Genomic DNA, 17,390 nt, shown 5'->3' on the forward strand with positions numbered 1-17,390 from the left:
GCCGAATCCTGCTCCTCATACACAATGTACTGTACTCGCACCCTGCCGAATCCTGCTCCTCATGCACAATGTACTGTACTCGCACCCTGCCGAATCCTGCTCCTCATACACAATGTACTGTACTCGCACCCGCCCGAATCCTGCTCCTCATACACAATGTACTGTACTCGCACCCGCCCGAATCCTGCTCCTCATACACAATGTACTGTACTCGCACCCGCCCGAATCCTGCTCCTTATACACAATGTACTGTACTCGCACCCTGCCGAATCCTGCTCCTCATGCACAATGTACTGTACTCGCACCCTGCCGAATCCTGCTCCTCATGCACAATGTACTGTACTCGCACCCCGCCGAATCCTGCTCCTTATACACAATGTACTGTACTCGCACCCTGCCGAATCCTGCTCCTCATGCACAATGTACTGTACTCGCACCCTGCTGAATCCTGCTCCTCATACACAATGTACTGTACTCGCACCCTGCCGAATCCTGCTCCTCATACACAATGTACTGTACTCGCACCCCGCCGAATCCTGCTCCTTATACACAATGTACTGTACTCGCACCCTGCCGAATCCTGCTCCTCATGCACAATGTACTGTACTCGCACCCTGCCGAATCCTGCTCCTCATGCACAATGTACTGTACTCGCACCCTGCCGAATCCTGCTCCTCATACACAATGTACTGTACTCGCACCCTGCCGAATCCTGCTCCTCATGCACAATGTACTGTACTCGCACCCTGCTGAATCCTGCTCCTCATACACAATGTACTGTACTCGCACCCGCCCGAATCCTGCTCCTCATACACAATGTACTGTACTCGCACCCTGCCGAATCCTACTCCTTATACACAATGTACTGTACTCGCACCCCGCCGAATCCTGCTCCTTATACACAATGTACTGTACTCGCACCCTGCCGAATCCTGCTCCTCATGCACAATGTACTGTACTCGCACCCTGCCGAATCCTGCTCCTTATACACAATGTACTGTACTCACACCCTGCCAAATCCTGCTCCTTATACACAATGTACTGTACTCGCACCCCGCTGAATCCTGCTCCTTATACACAATGTACTGTACTCGCACCCTGCCGAATCCTGCTCCTTATACACAATGTACTGTACTCGCACCCCGCCGAATCCTGCTCCTTATACACAATGTACTGTACTCGCACCCGCCCGAATCCTGCTCCTCATACACAATGTACTGTATATTTCGATTACGTTCATTATGTCTTATATTAAATATAGTTAGTATTTTTTTTTTTCTTTTTTAACAGACATCTAATTTTTTAGGTTTGTTTACCTGACATGTTTCGACGTATAACTTCCGTCTTCCTCAGAGTGTCTCCGGATGTTGTTGGTGACGCATCTTTTATCAGCTGATGTTTCTGAAGGCGTGGCCTTCCTGTCTGGATTGACAGGTCGGTCACGCCTTATACTGTCTGTTCGTCCCCTGCAAGATGGCACTCCAGGTATGGGAGAGCATGTATGCTCCCTCATCCCGGTTGATGGTCCTCGGGCTTCGCTTACGGATCTCCATGGCCTCCCTGATCCAGCGCTGATGTTTGTTATCTTCTGTGCGGATGACTCTGGCATTCCCCCAGTCCATAATGTGATTTTCCCTTTTGCAATGATCTGTTATAGCTGACTTATAATTTTCCTGTTGTGCCTTTTCTTTTATTGTTCGGGTTTGTCTTGTAGCTGTCTCCTTTTCGCACTCTTTCTTATGTTCATTTTTTCTTGTATTAAAACTCCTTCCTGTTTCCCCAATGTAAGTTTTATTGCATAATTGGCATGGAATCTCATATATGGTGTTGCATCTGTTGTCCGGATGTATTCTGTCTTTGGGATGAACCAGGATCTGACGGAGTGTTGTGTGTGGTTTGACAGGTGTGTTAATGTTGTGTTTCCTCATTACTCTTTGAATGCGTTCAGTTATTCCCCTGATGTATGGTAATGTAACTACTCCCCTGTGTTCTTGTTTGTTAGTTTGTTTTTTCCCTTTCTTCTGTGTTTTGTTGTTCTTAACCTGTTCCGCCCCTTTGGATATTGCCCATTGTGGATATTGACATGCCTTCAGTGCGTGTTGTATATGTTGTTCCTCCTGTTCTTTGTCCTGTGAATCTGTAATTATTGCTGTGCGTTCATGTAATGTTCTAACTACTGATATTTTGTGCATTATGGGGTGTTCGGAAGTCCAGTTTAAATATTGGTCGGTGTGTGTGGGTTTCCTGTGTACTTTTATTTTGATGTCCCCATCTTCCGTGTGTTGTATTTTCAAATCCAAAAATGCTATTGACTGCTCTGTCTCTTCTTCATGTGTGAATTTTATATTGCCGGTATTGTCTATGGTGTTGAGATGGTCGGTGAGCTGTTGAGTGTGTCCCCTCTTCACTTTTTCCAATATGTCGTCCACATACCGTTTCCAGAGTGTTGGTCTGTATTCCGATGGTATTGTAGTGAGTGCTTTCTGCTCCAGATCTTCCATGAAAAAGCCGCACATGATGGCTGATAGTGGGTCTCCCATGGCAAAACCTTCCTTCTGTCTGTAAATTGTATTCCTGAACTGAAAGTATGTGGATGTGGCGATGAATTGAAGGAGCTGAGTGATGTCTTGTACAGTGAGGTTTGTGCGTTTCTTGAGCGTCCTGTCTGTTTTTAATTTGTCTTGTACTACCTGTATGGTGGCTTCCGTGGGTGTTCTGGTGAAAAGAGATATGACGTCGTGTGATATGAAAACTTCATCTTGCTGCATTTTGATGTTTTTTAGTTCTTCTGCCAGTTGTTTTGAGTTTTTGCAATGTTGGTCTGTGAGTCCTAGTAATGGTTTAATTATTTCGGTGAGTGCTTTTGATAAGTTGTATGTGACTGAACCAATGCTGTCTACTATGGGGCGTAATGGTGTTCCTGGTTTGTGTATTTTTGGTGTGCCGTAAATCCTGGGGATGACGTTGGCTGTGGGTACTAAATGATTGTAAGCCTGCTTGTCTATTTTGTTTTCTTTGAGTAATGGTTTGAGTAGTGCTTTAAGTTTCTTTTTCTTGTCTTCTGTTGGGTCTTTTTTTAATATTTCAAATGCGTTGTCACTGAGTAATTCATTCATTTTTCGTTCATATTCATCCGTGTCCATAATGACTGTTGTCCTGCCTTTATCTGCTGGGAGGATTGTGATATCTTTATTTTTTGATAACGTTCTCATGGCTTTGGCTTCCTGTTTTGTGATGTTACTGGGTGGTGGTTTGGCCGTTTTCAATATACCAGCTATTGCGTTTCTTAGTGCTGCTTTTTGTCCCTGATCCTGTATTTTCTCACATGCTAATTCAGTTGCCAGAATGAATTCATCGTGAGGTATATTGTTCGGTGTGACAGCGTAGTTGAGTCCTTTTGCCAGTATACTGCGTTCTGCTTGTGAGAGTTTGTACCTTGATATATTATGAATCCATTTTTCGTTGATGTGCGCGTGCTCCGGTTCTGCCTTCTTTTTCCATGCGATGAGTTTGTCCAGTTTTCGTATTTGTCGGGTTTTTGTCATGGTGAATTCCTGTTCGTGTATGTCTGCCAAGTGTCCGTGTATTGCCATTTCCATTTCCTTGCTTTGGGGAAACCGGCGTTTGAAAGTTTCCGTCTCCCTGTGTAGTTCGCTGTTGATATTGTTTAGTTTATCCGTTGTGCACCGTATCCGTTCTTTTACCAGAGTCATCCGCACTTTCCTGATCATCTTTTCCGCGTTTCTGGTTGGAATCGGGTTCTTGATGTTCAGGCTGGCCGGTACCACTTCTTCATCCCGGCAGCGCAGATTGAACCTCAGGTGATTCCTGTAGCGTGCCCGTTTCTGTGTCAGTCTCTCTAGGCGGCGAAACTCCTTGATGCTTTCGTCTCCGTAACTAATTCTTAATATTTCGATTACGTTCATTATGTCTTATATTAAATATAGTTAGTATTTTTTTTTTTCTTTTTTAACAGACATCTAATTTTTTAGGTTTGTTTACCTGACATGTTTCGACGTATAACTTCCGTCTTCCTCAGACGGAATATTTAAACTGGACTTCCGAACACCCCATAATGCACAAAATATCAGTAGTTAGAACATTACATGAACGCACAGCAATAATTACAGATTCACAGGACAAAGAACAGGAGGAACAACATATACAACACGCACTGAAGGCATGTCAATATCCACAATGGGCAATATCCAAAGGGGCGGAACAGGTTAAGAACAACAAAACACAGAAGAAAGGGAAAAAACAAACTAACAAACAAGAACACAGGGGAGTAGTTACATTACCATACATCAGGGGAATAACTGAACGCATTCAAAGAGTAATGAGGAAACACAACATTAACACACCTGTCAAACCACACACAACACTCCGTCAGATCCTGGTTCATCCCAAAGACAGAATACATCCGGACAACAGATGCAACACCATATATGAGATTCCATGCCAATTATGCAATAAAACTTACATTGGGGAAACAGGAAGGAGTTTTAATACAAGAAAAAATGAACATAAGAAAGAGTGCGAAAAGGAGACAGCTACAAGACAAACCCGAACAATAAAAGAAAAGGCACAACAGGAAAATTATAAGTCAGCTATAACAGATCATTGCAAAAGGGAAAATCACATTATGGACTGGGGGAATGCCAGAGTCATCCGCACAGAAGATAACAAACATCAGCGCTGGATCAGGGAGGCCATGGAGATCCGTAAGCGAAGCCCGAGGACCATCAACCGGGATGAGGGAGCATACATGCTCTCCCATACCTGGAGTGCCATCTTGCAGGGGACGAACAGACAGTATAAGGCGTGACCGACCTGTCAATCCAGACAGGAAGGCCACGCCTTCAGAAACATCAGCTGATAAAAGATGCGTCACCAACAACATCCGGAGACACTCTGAGGAAGACGGAAGTTATACGTCGAAACATGTCAGGTAAACAAACCTAAAAAATTAGATGTCTGTTAAAAAAGAAAAAAAAAAAATACTAACAATGTACTGTACTCGCACCCTGCCGAATCCTGCTCTTTATACACAATGTACTGTACTCGCACCCTGCCGAATCCTGCTCCTTATACACAATGTACTGTACTCGCACCCCGCCGAATCCTGCTCTTTATACACAATGTACTGTACTCGCACCCTGCTGAATCCTGCTCCTCATACACAATGTACTGTACTCGCTCCCTGCCGAATCCTGCTCCTCATACACAATGTACTGTACTCTTACCCTGCCGAATCCTGCTCCTTATACACAATGTACTGTACTCGCACCCTGCCGAATCCTGCTCCTTATACACAATGTACTGTACTCGCACCCCGCCGAATCCTGCTCTTTATACACAATGTACTGTACTCGCACCCTGCTGAATCCTGCTCCTCATACACAATGTACTGTACTCGCACCCCGCCGAATCCTGCTCTTTATACACAATGTACTGTACTCGCACCCTGCCGAATCCTGCTCCTTATAGACAATGTACTGTACTCGCACCCTGCCGAATCCTGCTCCTCATACACAATGTACTGTACTCGCACCCTGCCGAATCCTGCTCCTTATACACAATGTACTGTACTCGCACCCTGCCGAATCCTGTTCCTTATACACAATGTACTGTACTCGCACCCTGCCGAATCCTGTTCCTTATACACAATGTACTGTACTCGCACCCTGCCGAATCCTGCTCCTCATACACAATGTACTGTACTCGCTCCCTGCCGAATCCTGCTCCTCATACACAATGTACTGTACTCGCACCCTGCCGAATCCTGCTCCTTATACACAATGTACTGTACTCGCACCCTGCCGAATCCTGCTCCTCATACACAATGTACTGTACTCGCACCCTGCCGAATCCTGCTCCTCATACACAATGTACTGTACTCGCACCCTGCCGAATCCTGTTCCTTATACACAATGTACTGTACTCGCACCCCGCCGAATCCTGCTCCTTATACACAATGTACTGTACTCGCACCCTGCCGAATCCTGCTCCTCATGCACAATGTACTGTACTCGCACCCTGCCGAATCCTGCTCCTCATGCACAATGTACTGTACTCGCACCCTGCCGAATCCTGCTCCTCATACACAATGTACTGTACTCGCACCCTGCCGAATCCTGCTCCTCATGCACAATGTACTGTACTCGCACCCTGCTGAATCCTGCTCCTCATACACAATGTACTGTACTCGCACCCGCCCGAATCCTGCTCCTCATACACAATGTACTGTACTCGCACCCTGCCGAATCCTACTCCTTATACACAATGTACTGTACTCGCACCCTGCCGAATCCTGCTCCTTATACACAATGTACTGTACTCGCACCCTGCTGAATCCTGCTCCTCATACACAATGTACTGTACTCGCACCCTGCTGAATCCTGCTCCTCATACACAATGTACTGTACTCGCACCCTGCCGAATCCTGCTCCTCATACACAATGTACTGTACTCGCACCCTGCCGAATCCTGCTCCTCATGCACAATGTACTGTACTCGCACCCTGCCGAATCCTGCTCCTTATACACAATGTACTGTACTCGCACCCTGCCAAATCCTGCTCCTTATACACAATGTACTGTACTCGCACCCTGCCGAATCCTGCTCCTTATACACAATGTACTGTACTCACACCCTGCCAAATCCTACTCCTTCTACACAATGTACTGTACTCGCACCCCGCCGAATCCTGCTCCTTATACACAATGTACTGTACTCGCACCCGCCCGAATCCTGCTCCTCATACACAATGTACTGTACTCGCACCCTGCCGAATCCTGCTCTTTATACACAATGTACTGTACTCGCACCCTGCCGAATCCTGCTCCTTATACACAATGTACTGTACTCGCACCCCGCCGAATCCTGCTCTTTATACACAATGTACTGTACTCGCACCCTGCTGAATCCTGCTCCTCATACACAATGTACTGTACTCGCTCCCTGCCGAATCCTGCTCCTCATACACAATGTACTGTACTCTTACCCTGCCGAATCCTGCTCCTTATACACAATGTACTGTACTCGCACCCTGCCGAATCCTGCTCCTTATACACAATGTACTGTACTCGCACCCCGCCGAATCCTGCTCTTTATACACAATGTACTGTACTCGCACCCTGCTGAATCCTGCTCCTCATACACAATGTACTGTACTCGCACCCCGCCGAATCCTGCTCTTTATACACAATGTACTGTACTCGCACCCTGCCGAATCCTGCTCCTTATAGACAATGTACTGTACTCGCACCCTGCCGAATCCTGCTCCTCATACACAATGTACTGTACTCGCACCCTGCCGAATCCTGCTCCTTATACACAATGTACTGTACTCGCACCCTGCCGAATCCTGTTCCTTATACACAATGTACTGTACTCGCACCCTGCCGAATCCTGCTCCTCATACACAATGTACTGTACTCGCTCCCTGCCGAATCCTGCTCCTCATACACAATGTACTGTACTCGCACCCTGCCGAATCCTGCTCCTTATACACAATGTACTGTACTCGCACCCTGCCGAATCCTGCTCCTTATACACAATGTACTGTACTCGCACCCTGCCGAATCCTGCTCCTCATACACAATGTACTGTACTCGCACCCTGCCGAATCCTGCTCCTCATACACAATGTACTGTACTCGCACCCTGCCGAATCCTGTTCCTTATACACAATGTACTGTACTCGCACCCTGCCGAATCCTGCTCCTTATACACAATGTACTGTACTCGCACCCTGCCGAATCCTGCTCCTTATACACAATGTACTGTACTCGCACCCTGCCGAATCCTGCTCCTCATACACAATGTACTGTACTCGCACCCTGCCAAATCCTGCTCCTCATACACAATGTACTGTACTCGCACCCTGCCGAATCCTGCTCCTCATGCACAATGTACTGTACTCGCACCCTGCCGAATCCTGCTCCTTATGCACAATGTACTGTACTCGCACCCTGCCGAATCCTGCTCCTCATACACAATGTACTGTACTCGCACCCTGCCGAATCCTGCTCCTCATGCACAATGTACTGTACTCGCACCCCGCCGAATCCTGCTCCTTATACACAATGTACTGTACTCGCACCCTGCCGAATCCTGCTCCTCATACACAATGTACTGTACTCGCACCCTGCCGAATCCTGCTCCTCATACACAATGTACTGTACTCGCACCCTGCCGAATCCTGCTCCTCATACACAATGTACTGTACTCGCACCCTGCCGAATCCTGTTCCTTATACACAATGTACTGTACTCGCACCCTGCCGAATCCTGTTCCTTATACACAATGTACTGTACTCGCACCCTGCCGAATCCTGTTCCTTATACACAATGTACTGTACTCGCACCCTGCCGAATCCTGTTCCTTATACACAATGTACTGTACTCGCACCCTGCCGAATCCTGCTCCTCATACACAATGTACTGTACTCGCACCCGCCCGAATCCTGCTCCTCATACACAATGTACTGTACTCGCACCCGCCCGAATCCTGCTCCTCATACACAATGTACTGTACTCGCACCCTGCCGAATCCTGCTCCTTATACACAATGTACTGTACTCGCACCCCGCCGAATCCTGCTCCTTATACACAATGTACTGTCCTCGCACCCTGCCGAATCCTGCTCCTCATGCACAATGTACTGTACTCGCACCCTGCCGAATCCTGCTCCTCATACACAATGTACTGTACTCGCACCCGCCCGAATCCTGCTCCTTATACACAATGTACTGTACTCGCACCCTGCCGAATCCTGCTCCTCATGCACAATGTACTGTACTCGCACCCTGCCGAATCCTGCTCCTCATGCACAATGTACTGTACTCGCACCCTGCCGAATCCTGCTCCTCATACACAATGTACTGTACTCGCACCCGCCCGAATCCTGCTCCTCATACACAATGTACTGTACTCGCACCCTGCCGAATCCTGCTCCTTATACACAATGTACTGTACTCGCACCCCGCCGAATCCTGCTCCTTATACACAATGTACTGTCCTCGCACCCTGCCGAATCCTGCTCCTCATGCACAATGTACTGTACTCGCACCCTGCCGAATCCTGCTCCTCATGCACAATGTACTGTACTCGCACCCTGCCGAATCCTGCTCCTCATACACAATGTACTGTACTCGCACCCCGCCGAATCCTGCTCCTTATACACAATGTACTGTACTCGCACCCTGCCGAATCCTGCTCCTCATGCACAATGTACTGTACTCGCACCCTGCCGAATCCTGCTCCTTATACACAATGTACTGTACTCGCACCCTGCCAAATCCTGCTCCTCATACACAATGTACTGTACTCGCACCCCGCCGAATCCTGCTCCTTATACACAATGTACTGTACTCGCACCCTGCCGAATCCTGCTCCTTATACACAATGTACTGTACTCGCACCCTGCCGAATCCTGCTCCTCATACACAATGTACTGTACTTGCACCCTGCCGAATCCTGCTCCTCATACACAATGTACTGTACTCGCACCCTGCCGAATCCTGCTCCTTATACACAATGTACTGTACTCGCACCCCGCCGAATCCTGCTCCTTATAAACAATGTACTGTATTCGCACCCGCCCGAATCCTACTCCTTATACACAATGTAGTGTACTCGCACCCTGCCGAATCCTGCTCCTCATGCACAATGTACTGTACTCGCACCCTGCCGAATCCTGCTCCTCATACACAATGTACTGTACTCGCACCCTGCCGAATCCTGCTCCTCATACACAATGTACTGTACTCGCACCCCGCCGAATCCTGCTCCTTATACACAATGTACTGTACTCGCACCCTGCCGAATCCTGCTCCTTATACACAATGTACTGTACTCGCACCCTGCCGAATCCTGCTCCTTATTCGTTTTGTTGTCCATGGAACATCCGTGTGTGTGTGTGTGTGTGTGTGTGTGTGTGTGTTTAGGACCCGACATAGTGGTGTGTGACGAAGGCCATGTCCTGAAAAATGAAGCGTCTGCCATCTGTAAAGCAATGCGCTCCATCCGCACGCGCCGGCGAATCGTCTTGACCGGAACACCGCTTCAGAACAATCTCAACGAGTGTAATGACCTTTGACCTTTTACCCTGACCAAGCTTTTAAAAAAAAAAAAAAAAAAACTTTTTTTTTTTTCCCCCAAACAGTCTTTAGAAGCTCGTGTGTGTGTGTGCTACAGATCACTGCATGGTGAGTTTTGTGAAGCAGAACCTCTTGGGTTCTCTGCGCGAGTTTCGGAACCGTTTCATCAACCCCATCCAGAACGGCCAGTGTGCCGACTCCACGCTCTCCGATGTGAGACTGATGAAGAAACGTGTGCACGTCCTCCACGAGCTCCTCGCTGGATGTGTTCAGGTCAGAGAGAGAGAATCAGACAGAATGCGAGAGACAGAGAGAGAGAGAGAGGGAAAACATTTCGAACAGAATATTCTATAGTTACTTTGTCACCAAGTTACATGAGGTTGGTTTCTAACTCTAGCTGGCTATGCTAAAGTGTGTGTGTGTGTGTGTGTGTCTGTCTTGTAGAGACGGGATTATTCCGCTCTGACACCTTTCCTGCCACCCAAGCGAGAGTACGTGCTGTCAGTCAGGATGACAACACTACAGTGCAAACTGTACCGACACTACTTACAGAACTACACTGGTCAGACAGGCACACACACAACTCAATAACCACAGATGATTTCTTCTAGCTAACCTTGCACTTTAATATACTGTGTGTGTGTGTGTGTGTGTGTGTGTGTGTGTGTGTGTGTGTGTGTAGCTGAAGGAGTGGGCGTAAACACTTTATTTCAGGATTTTCAGATCCTGAGCCTGATTTGGACGCATCCATGGTGCCTGCAGCTCTCTGATCAGAATAGAGGCAACAGGGTGTGTAGATCTAAACACACACACATATACACACAGAGTTTATTGCTCACTTTGTGTCTTTTTCATCGTGTGTGTGTGTGTGTGTGTGTAAAATGCAGGGCAAAGGGGAGGAGCTTACAACTGAAACTGTGGTGACTAGTGAACATTCTGAAGTGGCAAAACAGCAGAGCCCCGATGAACGGTGTGTGTGTGTGTGTGTGTGTGTGTGTGTGTGTGTAATTGTGGAGTGTGTTGGTTTATTGAGGTGTGTGTTTGTGTTGCAGTGCGGTGGAGAAGAGCAAAGATCCTAACTCAGCCAAAACGACAGCAGAAGAGGGTACACACACACACACACACACGCATGCACTCGCTCACTCACTCACTCATTCTCTCTCTGATGTGTGTGTGTGTGTGTAGAGCACAGTGTGTTGAGCAGACCCGCAGCAGGTTGGTACAGAGAGTTTGTGTGTGACGCCGACGCTGAGCTCCTGGAGCATTCTGGGAAATTAATGCTGCTGATGGAGATCCTGCACTGCGCTGAACAGCTGCAGGATAAAGTGTGAGACTTTCTTCTTCAAGATTTCAAACCAGTACACAAACATTTATCACATCACGAAAGACTACTTTATATTTCCGTTTTGTTTGTGTGTGTGTGTGTGTGTGTGTGTGTGAGAGAGAGAGAGAGAGAGAGAGCTCTGTGCTCCCTGAGTCAATCCTGAGGACTGGGATTGTGCGGTGCGCTGCAGTGCATCACCACAGAGCAGGAACAGATTGTATTTTGTTGTCTTTCCATGACTTCAGCACACAGTGACGCATGATGGTGTGTGTGTGTGTGTGTGTGTGTGTCTTTGAGTAAAGATAGCGTGTTTGATGAATAAACACTGTCATGCTGCAGGTTGGTGTTTAGTCAGTCTCTTGTTTCACTGGACCTGATTGAAACCTTCTTGGAGTTGGCTGATAAAGCAAAGGAAGAGGGAAAGGCCTGTGTGTATAAAGGTAACACACACACACACACACACACACACACACACACACACACACGTTGTAACTTAATAAATTATTACTGTAATTAGACCAGTGTAAACAATGCAACATACACAGCACTTCTCACCTGAAAAACTGGGTGCGGTGTTTTGGTGTGTGTGTGTGTGTGTGTGTGTGTTTTTTAGGGAAGCGGTCGTGGGTGCGTGATAAGGACTATTATCGTCTGGATGGTTCAACCACCGCAACAGCACGCAAGAAATGGGCTCAGGAGTTCAACAACGTCAGAAACACAACGTAACACATACACACACACACACACACACACACACTCACACTAAAATAAAACAGGGTTCCCTCTTTGGATAATCATTCCACCCCCACCACCCCCCTCTCTCTCCACTCTCCCCCTCCTCTCACTACCTCCCTCTCTCTCTCCCCCTCCTCTCACTACCTCCCTCTCCTCTCACTACCTCCCTCCCTCTCTCTCCACTCTCCCCCTCCTCTCACTACCTCCCTCTCTCTCTCCACTCTCCCCCTCCTCTCACTACCTCCCTCTCCTCTCACTACCTCCCTCCCTCTCTCTCCACTCTCCCCCTCCTCTCACTACCTCCCTCTCTCTCTCCACTCTCCCCCTCCTCTCACTACCTCCCTCTCTCTCTCCACTCTTCCCCTCCTCTCACTACCTCCCTCTCTCTCTCTCCACTCTCCCCCTCCTCTCACTACCTCCCTCTCTCTCTCTCCACTCTCCCCCTCCTCTCACTACCTCCCTCTCTCTCTCCACTCTCCCCCTCCTCTCACTACCTCCCTCTCTCTCTCTCCACTCTCCCCCTCCTCTCACTACCTCCCTCTCTCTCTCCACTCTCCCCCTCCACTCTCCCCCTCCTCTCACTACCTCCCTCTCTCCACTCTCCCCCTCCTCTCACTATCTCCCTCTCTCCACTCTCCCCCTCCTCTCACTACCTCCCTCTCTCCACTCTCCCCCTCCTCTCACTACCTCCCTCTCTCCACTCTCCCCCTCCTCTCACTACCTCCCTCTCTCCACTCTCCCCCTCCTCTCACTACCTCCCTCTCTCCACTCTCCCCCTCTCTCTCTCCACTCTCCCCCTCTCTCTCTCTCTCTCCACTCTCTCTCTCCACTCTCCCCCTCCTCTCACTACCTCCCTCTCTCTCTCCCCCTCTCTCTCTCCACTCTCCCCCTCCTCTCACTACCTCCCTCTCTCTCTCTCTCCACTCTCCCCCTCCTCTCACTACCTCCCTCTCTCTCTCCCCCTCTCTCTCTCCACTCTCCCCCTCCTCTCACTACCTCCCTCTCTCTCTCCCCCTCCTCTCACTACCTCCCTCTCTCTCTCCCCCCTCTCTCCACTCTCCCCCCCTCTCTCCACTCTCCCTCCCTCCCCCCCTCCTCTCTCTCCCTCCCTCCCCCCCTCCTCTCTCTCCCTCCCTCCCCCCCTCCTCTCTCTCCCTCCCTCCCCCCCTCCTCTCTCTCCCTCCCTCCCCCCCTCCTCTCTCTCTCCCTCCTCCCTCTCTCTCTCCCTCCACTCCGCCCCATCTTCACTCCCCCCCCCAGCTGCAGGTTGTTCCTGATCTCGACTCGAGCCGGCTCTTTAGGGATTAATCTTGTCGCGGCGAATCGAGTCGTGGTGTTTGACGCATCATGGAATCCGATGTATGACGTTCAGAGCATGTTTAGAGTTTATCGCTTTGGCCAGAAGAAACCCGTGTACATCTACCGCTTCCTAGCACAGGTACGCACGCACGCGCGCGCACACACACACAGGTGCTGTTCTCACTTTACAGACAGGAGAGAGAACTTTAAAAGGCAACACAGATAAAATCAGTGGTGATGATGATGATGGTCCTGCTGTTCCTCAGGGAACAATGGAGCAGAAGATCTACGAGCGTCAGGTGGCGAAGCAGTCTCTGTCATCCCGTGTGGTGGACCAGCAGCAGATCCAGCGCCACTTCACACTCAGCCAACTGAGCGACCTGTACCGCTTCCAACCTGACAGCCGCGGCAAGAGCCACACTGTGGAGCCTGCGGTACACACTCTCTCTCTCTCTCTCTCTCACTATAACACAACACGTACATCAATATTAATCTTACTTTAAATTTCTGTCCACCTGTTCAGGTGGGATTAGTTTTCCTGACTCGCGTGGGCGTCTTCACCATGCACCAAAAAACCACAATTCCATGTGTCCTACGTCCGCATCATTTTAATTTTTGTCCTTTATTATTTAAGTGCTCGGTGTAGGGGGCGTGGCCACACAAGTTAGGACTACTGATGTCATATTGGTGTCATGATAACACATCACGATACTTTTCTGAGATTTTACAATGTTTTTATTATTATATTATCAATTAGATTAGCAAAGATTTGTAATTTTTTTCTTTTCAGTGTTAGATTTCTTAAAAAAAAAGTTTTAAATGTAAAAAATACAACAAATGTACTTTTGTACACTTGATTTCACAAACTGAGCAATTAATCAAACAAAAGAAACACGACTGCACTGCTGAGCCTGTCAAAGCTCAGCTCATCGTGAAGACATCTTGAAGGATTGTGATTTTTTTTTTTTTGAGACGTCACTCGGCCCTAACACAAGTTCATCATGAGTAGGTCACATGGTCATAAATCCGGAAGCATCGCCTCTCCGACACATCTTTTTAAAACGACTTTTTTATTGTTCTGTTTCATTTTAGAGCAGTGACGAGATGAACTATTACCTGCGATTATTAAGTCGTAAATTACGATGGAATTTTTCCAGCTCAGTTTGTAAAAACTTAAACAGAATAAATCCCAGATATTCCGGGAACGACGACATTCCTCACCTCCACGTGGAAAGTTAATCCCGCCTTGATGCGGTTGAAGATGCAAAGCACGTACAATCGTTTATTCGTGATTTGACATTAGCTCCGCCCCCAGACACGTCACTGCGATACATCTGTGCACCATCATAAGGTGGAGTTTGAGCAGAGGGGGAGGGGTCAGTTTGGGAGAGAAAGGCTGGTCGGTGTTTTCATTGTGATTGCAGTTCACCTCACAGCCAGCAGATGGCGCCAAACATCACAAACTGCTGCTTTAAAATGAGTGTGTGTGTGTGTGTGTGTGTGTGTGTAGGACAAGGTGCTGGCGATGCTCCTGAAGCACTGTGGGCGAACCATAGTGTCGTTCCATGAACACAATTCGCTGTTGGATCACAGGGTGGAGGAGGAGCTTAGCATGGAGGAAAGGAAGGAGGCGTGGGAGGAGTACAAGCTCGAGGAGACGAAGCAAACACACACACGTGTATATATACATACATACACACACTGCCATCCTCTGTGTCCATTTTCTGTTCATTTTTTTCCTCTCACTGTTCGTTCACAGATCTCCAGCCAGGATTCAGGTGAGCTGTCGAGGAAAAGCAACCAGGAGCTGGAGGTAGTGTGTGTGTGTGTGCGCGCGCGTGCAAAACTGGTACCAAGGATGGTGAAAGAATAAGAAAGACAAACTAGAGAATGAGAATTAAAGAAAGACAACGAAGTTGGAAGCTTGAAATGAAAATAAAGAAACTCTGAGGAGCAAAACAGTGCTGCTGTTTTTTTTTTTCTTTTTCTTTCATTAGGTGATGTTAAGGAAAGGACGTCTGGACCTGCAGAAAGCTTCACAGAACATCAACCGCCTAAGTCTGGAGTTCTTCCAGCAGGAAGTGGTGTGTGTGTTTTAGTATATACAGTCTGCATTGTGTAAATAAATCACATCCCTTTTTCTATGTAATTATGACGTGTACGTTGTGGTGTGTGTAGAAGAAATATCACCCTCTGCTGGATGAAGAGGGAATAAAGCAGAAGGCCACTCAGGCTTACCAGGGCTTTGAAAGAGACAGACAGCGCAGGATCGAGATTTACCAACGCAAGCTCAAGAGTCAGCAAAAGGTGTGTGTGTACACACACATGCGCACACATTTCATCAGCATGAGTGCACTCGTTGTATCGCAGTGTATTTTGCACTGGAAGTCTTCCATTTTGTTTGTGGACCCTCTAAATACTCGGTAGTGAGCAGGGCTTCAGAAGCATGTTGCTGTTTATTGTTGGAATAATCACCTCTCTGTGTCTCAGCTCATTCGGTACACGCAGCAGATTCTGGCTAAAAGGGCGGAGCATAGCCACAGAACTCCTCCCACGCCAGTCGAGTCAAGATTTCAAGCGGGTGAATCTTCCTCAGCCACGCCTACTCCACAGGTCCAGCACAGCCAATCGTACGGCTCTTTCTCTCAGCCGTCATCATCTCGAGTCGTACGTCAGACAGGACTTCCTGTCGGAGCTGGTCTAGATCTTCTCACAACAACTGCGGAGCACCAGGGTGACAGGTGGTTAAAGGGGCGGTCTGATAACGGTACACACGCTCACGCCAGCGGTTCAGTCGGTTTTTCCTGAAGTGCGTTCTGACACTTGTTTGCCAAAAGAATTGGCTTGATTTTGTTCTCGAACAGCGATCCACAAACCTGCTGCTGAAAATCCGGATCGCTGTCGAGCCAAAAGTTCGTTTATTTTTCTCCGTGATCGAATGTAATTGCGTCCCTAAGTTACGATGCCAACTTTTGAACCACGACGACGACTTTCCCTCGAACGGCGTCAGTTAGCGAAATCGCTAATGTGTTCAGTATCTGAAGTTTTGTGCTGCAATGTAGCGAACCACTAATGCAAGCTAAGTTAAGCTAAGCTAATCTCATAGACTACATTTGCTCGAAGTTAATTTTGGCCAAATATATATTAAAAAAAAAGGAATTATTCTCTTACAACACTGCTGTAGTTGTGTATATCACAAATTGAAGAAAAAAGAAAGTGTGTGTAGCATGTGCTGTGTTTACATGTTTAAACCTGTCGTTACTTGTTAAGTAAAAAGGCAGATTTTGTCAGAAGACACTCAGAGTCAATGTTTTACTGTCTGCTGAACTGATATTTGACTCATTAACTCAATAAAGGAACATCAAACCCCAAAGTCTGGAGTTCTTCCAGCAGGACGTTTGTTAATTTCATGCTGCAGAGTTGTGCAGTTGATGATTAAAGGGTTAAAAAAATATATATCTTTAATCTGTCGTGTGTGAGAGCGATATTATCATGGACAAGAATTTCCTGAAGTGAGAAATTAATAGAAAACATGTTTACTTCAGTCTGCCTTATAATGCAAGTCGAAGGGCAGACGTCGAATGGTACATACAGTCGCGGATTTTAAGACACGATAGTCGGAATTTAAAACTTTAGCCATTAAACAAAGACAGACATGAGAGAAAATCTTCCCGAAACTTCTTATTTCGAGCTGTAACTCATACCGCAAAAATGATATTTAAAAGAAAAAAAGATCTGGTTGCTTTACTTGTCGCCAGACGCCATCACAGCTGCACAACAACAACATGGTGCATCTTTTAAATCAGCTTAACTATGCTTTCTTCCCTCACATAAAACCATTCACAGAGATGCCTACCCCAAATTTTGAATTTCAGTATTTTGGAATGACTTTCAGTAACATTAATTTATGCGCATTTCCATTATAAAG

The 17,390-nt window shown here is 47.4% G+C and overlaps 1 protein-coding gene across 3 annotated transcripts in view; it reads left to right on the forward strand.

The window, feature by feature from the left end:
• The window catches only part of LOC132875597 (transcriptional regulator ATRX-like), a 53,569-nt gene extending 36,653 nt beyond the window's left edge, over positions 1–16,916 (forward strand). For 2 of the 3 annotated variants that reach the window (XM_060912490.1, XM_060912492.1), the window contains 15 exons: positions 9,952–10,089; positions 10,202–10,377; positions 10,549–10,666; positions 10,787–10,893; positions 10,992–11,074; positions 11,157–11,209; positions 11,290–11,431; positions 11,768–11,868; positions 12,042–12,150; positions 13,424–13,601; positions 13,729–13,896; positions 14,973–15,275; positions 15,460–15,546; positions 15,641–15,769; positions 15,953–16,916. In XM_060912490.1, the coding sequence (XP_060768473.1) occupies positions 9,952–10,089; positions 10,202–10,377; positions 10,549–10,666; positions 10,787–10,893; positions 10,992–11,074; positions 11,157–11,209; positions 11,290–11,431; positions 11,768–11,868; positions 12,042–12,150; positions 13,424–13,601; positions 13,729–13,896; positions 14,973–15,275; positions 15,460–15,546; positions 15,641–15,769; positions 15,953–16,270 (2,210 nt within the window). In that variant the 3' untranslated portion in view covers positions 16,271–16,916. The remainder of the gene's footprint in view (positions 1–9,951; positions 10,090–10,201; positions 10,378–10,548; positions 10,667–10,786; positions 10,894–10,991; positions 11,075–11,156; positions 11,210–11,289; positions 11,432–11,767; positions 11,869–12,041; positions 12,151–13,423; positions 13,602–13,728; positions 13,897–14,972; positions 15,276–15,459; positions 15,547–15,640; positions 15,770–15,952) is intronic. The other variant, XM_060912491.1, reaches the window with a different exon arrangement.
• Positions 16,917–17,390: the final 474 nt, after the last annotated feature.

This window comes from Neoarius graeffei, chromosome 28 (assembly GCF_027579695.1).
Source record: "Neoarius graeffei isolate fNeoGra1 chromosome 28, fNeoGra1.pri, whole genome shotgun sequence".
Taxonomy (NCBI): Eukaryota; Metazoa; Chordata; class Actinopteri; order Siluriformes; family Ariidae; genus Neoarius; species Neoarius graeffei.